Source organism: Sinocyclocheilus anshuiensis, unplaced genomic scaffold, assembly GCF_001515605.1.
Source record: "Sinocyclocheilus anshuiensis isolate Anshui unplaced genomic scaffold, SAMN03320099.WGS_v1.1 scaffold188, whole genome shotgun sequence".
In the NCBI taxonomy this organism is placed as follows: domain Eukaryota; kingdom Metazoa; phylum Chordata; class Actinopteri; order Cypriniformes; family Cyprinidae; genus Sinocyclocheilus; species Sinocyclocheilus anshuiensis.
This window is the reverse complement of record NW_015555768.1, coordinates 1,171,414-1,174,960: the sequence shown is the minus strand read 5'-3', so window position 1 is coordinate 1,174,960 and position 3,547 is coordinate 1,171,414. Positions and strand designations below refer to the sequence as shown.

At 36.2% G+C, this 3,547-nt stretch overlaps 1 protein-coding gene across 1 annotated transcript in view; it reads right to left on the bottom strand.

Annotated features, from left to right (window-relative positions):
• Positions 1 to 1,849: 1,849 nt before the first annotated feature.
• The window catches only part of LOC107674348 (protein UXT-like), a 5,937-nt gene continuing 4,239 nt past the window's right edge, over positions 1,850 to 3,547 (bottom strand). The window contains exons 2-6 of the mRNA XM_016468303.1: positions 2,911 to 2,992; positions 2,644 to 2,711; positions 2,442 to 2,549; positions 2,260 to 2,323; positions 1,850 to 2,168 (exon numbers count right to left, since the gene is read on the bottom strand). Coding sequence (XP_016323789.1) covers positions 2,106 to 2,168; positions 2,260 to 2,323; positions 2,442 to 2,549; positions 2,644 to 2,711; positions 2,911 to 2,992 — 385 coding nt within the window. The 3' untranslated portion in view covers positions 1,850 to 2,105. The remainder of the gene's footprint in view (positions 2,169 to 2,259; positions 2,324 to 2,441; positions 2,550 to 2,643; positions 2,712 to 2,910; positions 2,993 to 3,547) is intronic.

Genomic DNA, 3,547 nt, shown 5'->3' with positions numbered 1-3,547 from the left:
CACCTCCCGCGAGTCCCCTGTTCGGCCGTGACGTCACCGCACAGGCATCACGTGGGTCGGCTGTAGAGCAAAATGAATGAAAGAGGACGAACTTTTGTTGTTGCTGTCTTCTAGTGAAGAGAGAGATTTTTATTCAGCACCAAGGTCGAGTGAAATTCTCTGTCTCACACACACTGACAAGCGCGATCCACGGGTTGTTGCTGCAGGACTGCGCTGAAATGTTGCTTGCACTCATCAAACACAATGCAGGGGTTTTCCAGGGGGGGGCACAAGAGAGTGCTAGGGGTTCGTGGAAAAGTTTAGAGAAAAACTATGTAAAAATGAAATAAATAAATAACAAAAATAATTAGATAAATTTCAAAATAAATAAAAATGATAAAAAAATATATTAAATTGATTTGTTTAGCGAATAGATAAATAAAACGTTTAACTACCGTACTATAGTAAGCATAAAAATGTAATAATGCAACATATATTTTACACATTTTTTTACAGTACAAATTGGGTCTTTCTACAGAAAAGCATATAAAAAAAAAAAAAACATGACGTGACGTGGCCAAGTATGGTGACCCATACTAGGAATTAGTGCTCTGCATTTATCCCATCCAAAGTGCACACACACAGCAGTGAACACACACACACCGTGAACACACACCCGGAGCAGTGGGCAGCCATTTATGCTGCGGCGCCCGGGGAGCAGTTGGGGGTTCGGTGCCTTGCTCAAGGGCACCTCAGTCGTGGTATTGAAGGTGGGAGAGAGCGCTGTACATTCACTCCCCCCACCTACAATCCCTGCCGGTACGAGACTCAAACCTGCAACCTTTGGGTTACGAGTTCGACTCTCTAACCATTAGGCCACGACTTCCCCTATAGCTGCATTTCAATTTTAGAATTGGGGTCCCTCTCACGAAGATGATCATATTTGGGGGTCTGTGGCATCTAAAAGATTGAAAACCCCTGGCATAGTGTATAATCAAAATAATGTCAAGCATGCATAGTGCATATGTAATAGAATAATACAGGAAGCATAAACGATGCTTTATTTGATGCATTGGAAAGTTCCATCGAAATCCTGAATTATATATAATTTTAAACTGTAAAATCTGTAATTCCATAGCCAGTGCTGACAATGTCACATTATAATGATTGTATAGTGTGTCATTGTGCCCAAATGCGGCAGTGAGTCTTTGTACAAAGAAAAATATTCTATTTCAGGAACCAAGTCTTACAGTGCTGCCACAATTCAACATCCAGTTTCCATGGCAACTGTTACTAGTGTGACAGAGTAGCCATCACACGGATGCTGCAGAAACTTAAAATTAACCACTGTCTTCATCAATCAGAACAGCTGAACTAGAAGTACCATTAATGATCGATTAATTGCCACGTAATTCATTGAAGGTGCAATCTTGAATCCCAAACGAAGCACACATACAGTTTGAAAGCATTTTATCGAACGCCATACTCGTAGAAAGAATGAAGAACTGATTATGTGAACAGGGTAATCTATACATAGTTTGTGATCTTATTATTTGTAGATTCTTTATAAAAACAGTAGATTGATTCTGAGCTAAAGTTTTTATTCCAGAATCAATCTGTACTCACATTTTAATTTTTTCAACAGATTTATATTTTCATTTTTAGAAAGATTGGCTTCATAGTGTAATTTTGTGGCTTGCTGAAATCAATGAAGTTAATGGTAGAATTCTTATTTCTGTAAGAAGTCTTGTTTTATGAAAATAAAAATTTATGAGCCAGTTAAAAATCACACGACTTTTATTTATAATGGTAAAATCTCATTAATCATTTGCTTGACGTGTCTAATCAAGAGAAGCCTCTTACATATTCATATTTCATATAGACTGTCTAATGTTATATGAAGGTTTAAAAAGGCGATGTGTTAATGTATTGTGTGTACAGTGATATAGTTATTTAAAATGATCACAATGCCATTGATGGTTGGTACTGAAAATTTTACAATTTATTCAGCAAACCTTTTCAAAACAACAGTATAACCTGTTAAAAGGCAATGTTCCTCTAAAATGGATTGCCATAAAATTCATATGTGCAAATTAAATGTACTGTGCTGTGATTGGTGTACTGTACTAAAACACCTCTCTCCTTCTGGCCTCTGGAAGATCTTTCAGACCTTGTAATTCCCTCAATCCCTATGAAAACAGATTTTTTTTAAGCATCACAATATATTGTTAAAAAAAATTTAAAATAAACGACAAGCAAGTAAACTGTAATGATTTGTACCTCCAGAACCATGCAGATGTTGGCCTTTATCTTTGCTGCATCTTTGGTAAGGACCTCAGTATACCTGAAATATTCAAATAATGATGAACATCTGAACATCTCAAGGTAACAATAAAAAAATGGCAAACATGCACATTTCAAAACAATCAAAATCCAAAAGATAAAACCAAATGATCTCTTACTCCGTTAGCCGATTTGTCTTCTTTTCTATGAACTTCAAAGCCTCTGCATGTGTGAATTCGACAAAGAATCCAAATCCAACTGCCACATATATTTTTGATGCATCAGGTCTAAAAAGGAATGAATCCTTCATGAGTTTGACTTTTAAAATGTTAGACAGAGGCATTGACGCACAGTACACAGACATCAGATTGCAATACTTACACGTGAGCCTGCACATAGAAATTGCAGCCAAGGTCAACATCTGTTTCGAGTTCCTTGCTGTCCGTTTCCTAAAGATGAATAAAATATAGCAAAAGCAACATATTATACACATCACTCAATACAGAATGAGAGCAAGAAAACGACAGAGACAGGGAGTAACAAATGAAAATAGAGACAGGCAAGGTTACATAGCAAAGACAAAAAAACCCTTGGAAACATATAAAGACATTGGAAAAAGCACAAAATATGGTTTAGTAGATAAAATACCTGAATGCTTTTAATTGTATTCTTCAGCTGAAGGTATTGTGCTATTTTCTCATACACAGCATCTCTTTGCTCCAATACTTTCCTGTCAGAGAGTTAAAATAGTAGCAAATAATTTAATCTATCTATTTTTTAAATATATTTATATATACATATATATATATATATATATACACACATATATATATATACAGTGGGGAAAATTTGTTTGCCCACTTACAAAAAAAAATTATAATTTTTTTATGGTAGGTTTATTTTAACAGACAGTATACCAAAAATTCCAGAAAAAAACATTATATAAAGGTTAGAAATCAATTTGCATTTCAGTGAGTGAAATAAGTATTTGATCCCCAAGCAAAACATGACTTAGTACTTGGTGCAGAAACCCTTGTTGGCAAGCACAGAGGCAAGACGTTTTTTTGTAGTTGGTCACGAGGTTTGCACACATCTCAGGAGGGATTTTGATCCACTCCTCTTTACAGATTCTCTCTAAATCCTTAAGGTTTCTTGGCTGTAGTTTGGCAACTCGAAGTTTCAGCTCCCTCCACAGATTTTCTATAGGATTGAGGTCTGGAGACTGGCTAGGCCACTCCAGGACCTTAATGTGCTTCTTCTAGAGCCACTCATTTGTTGCCTTGGC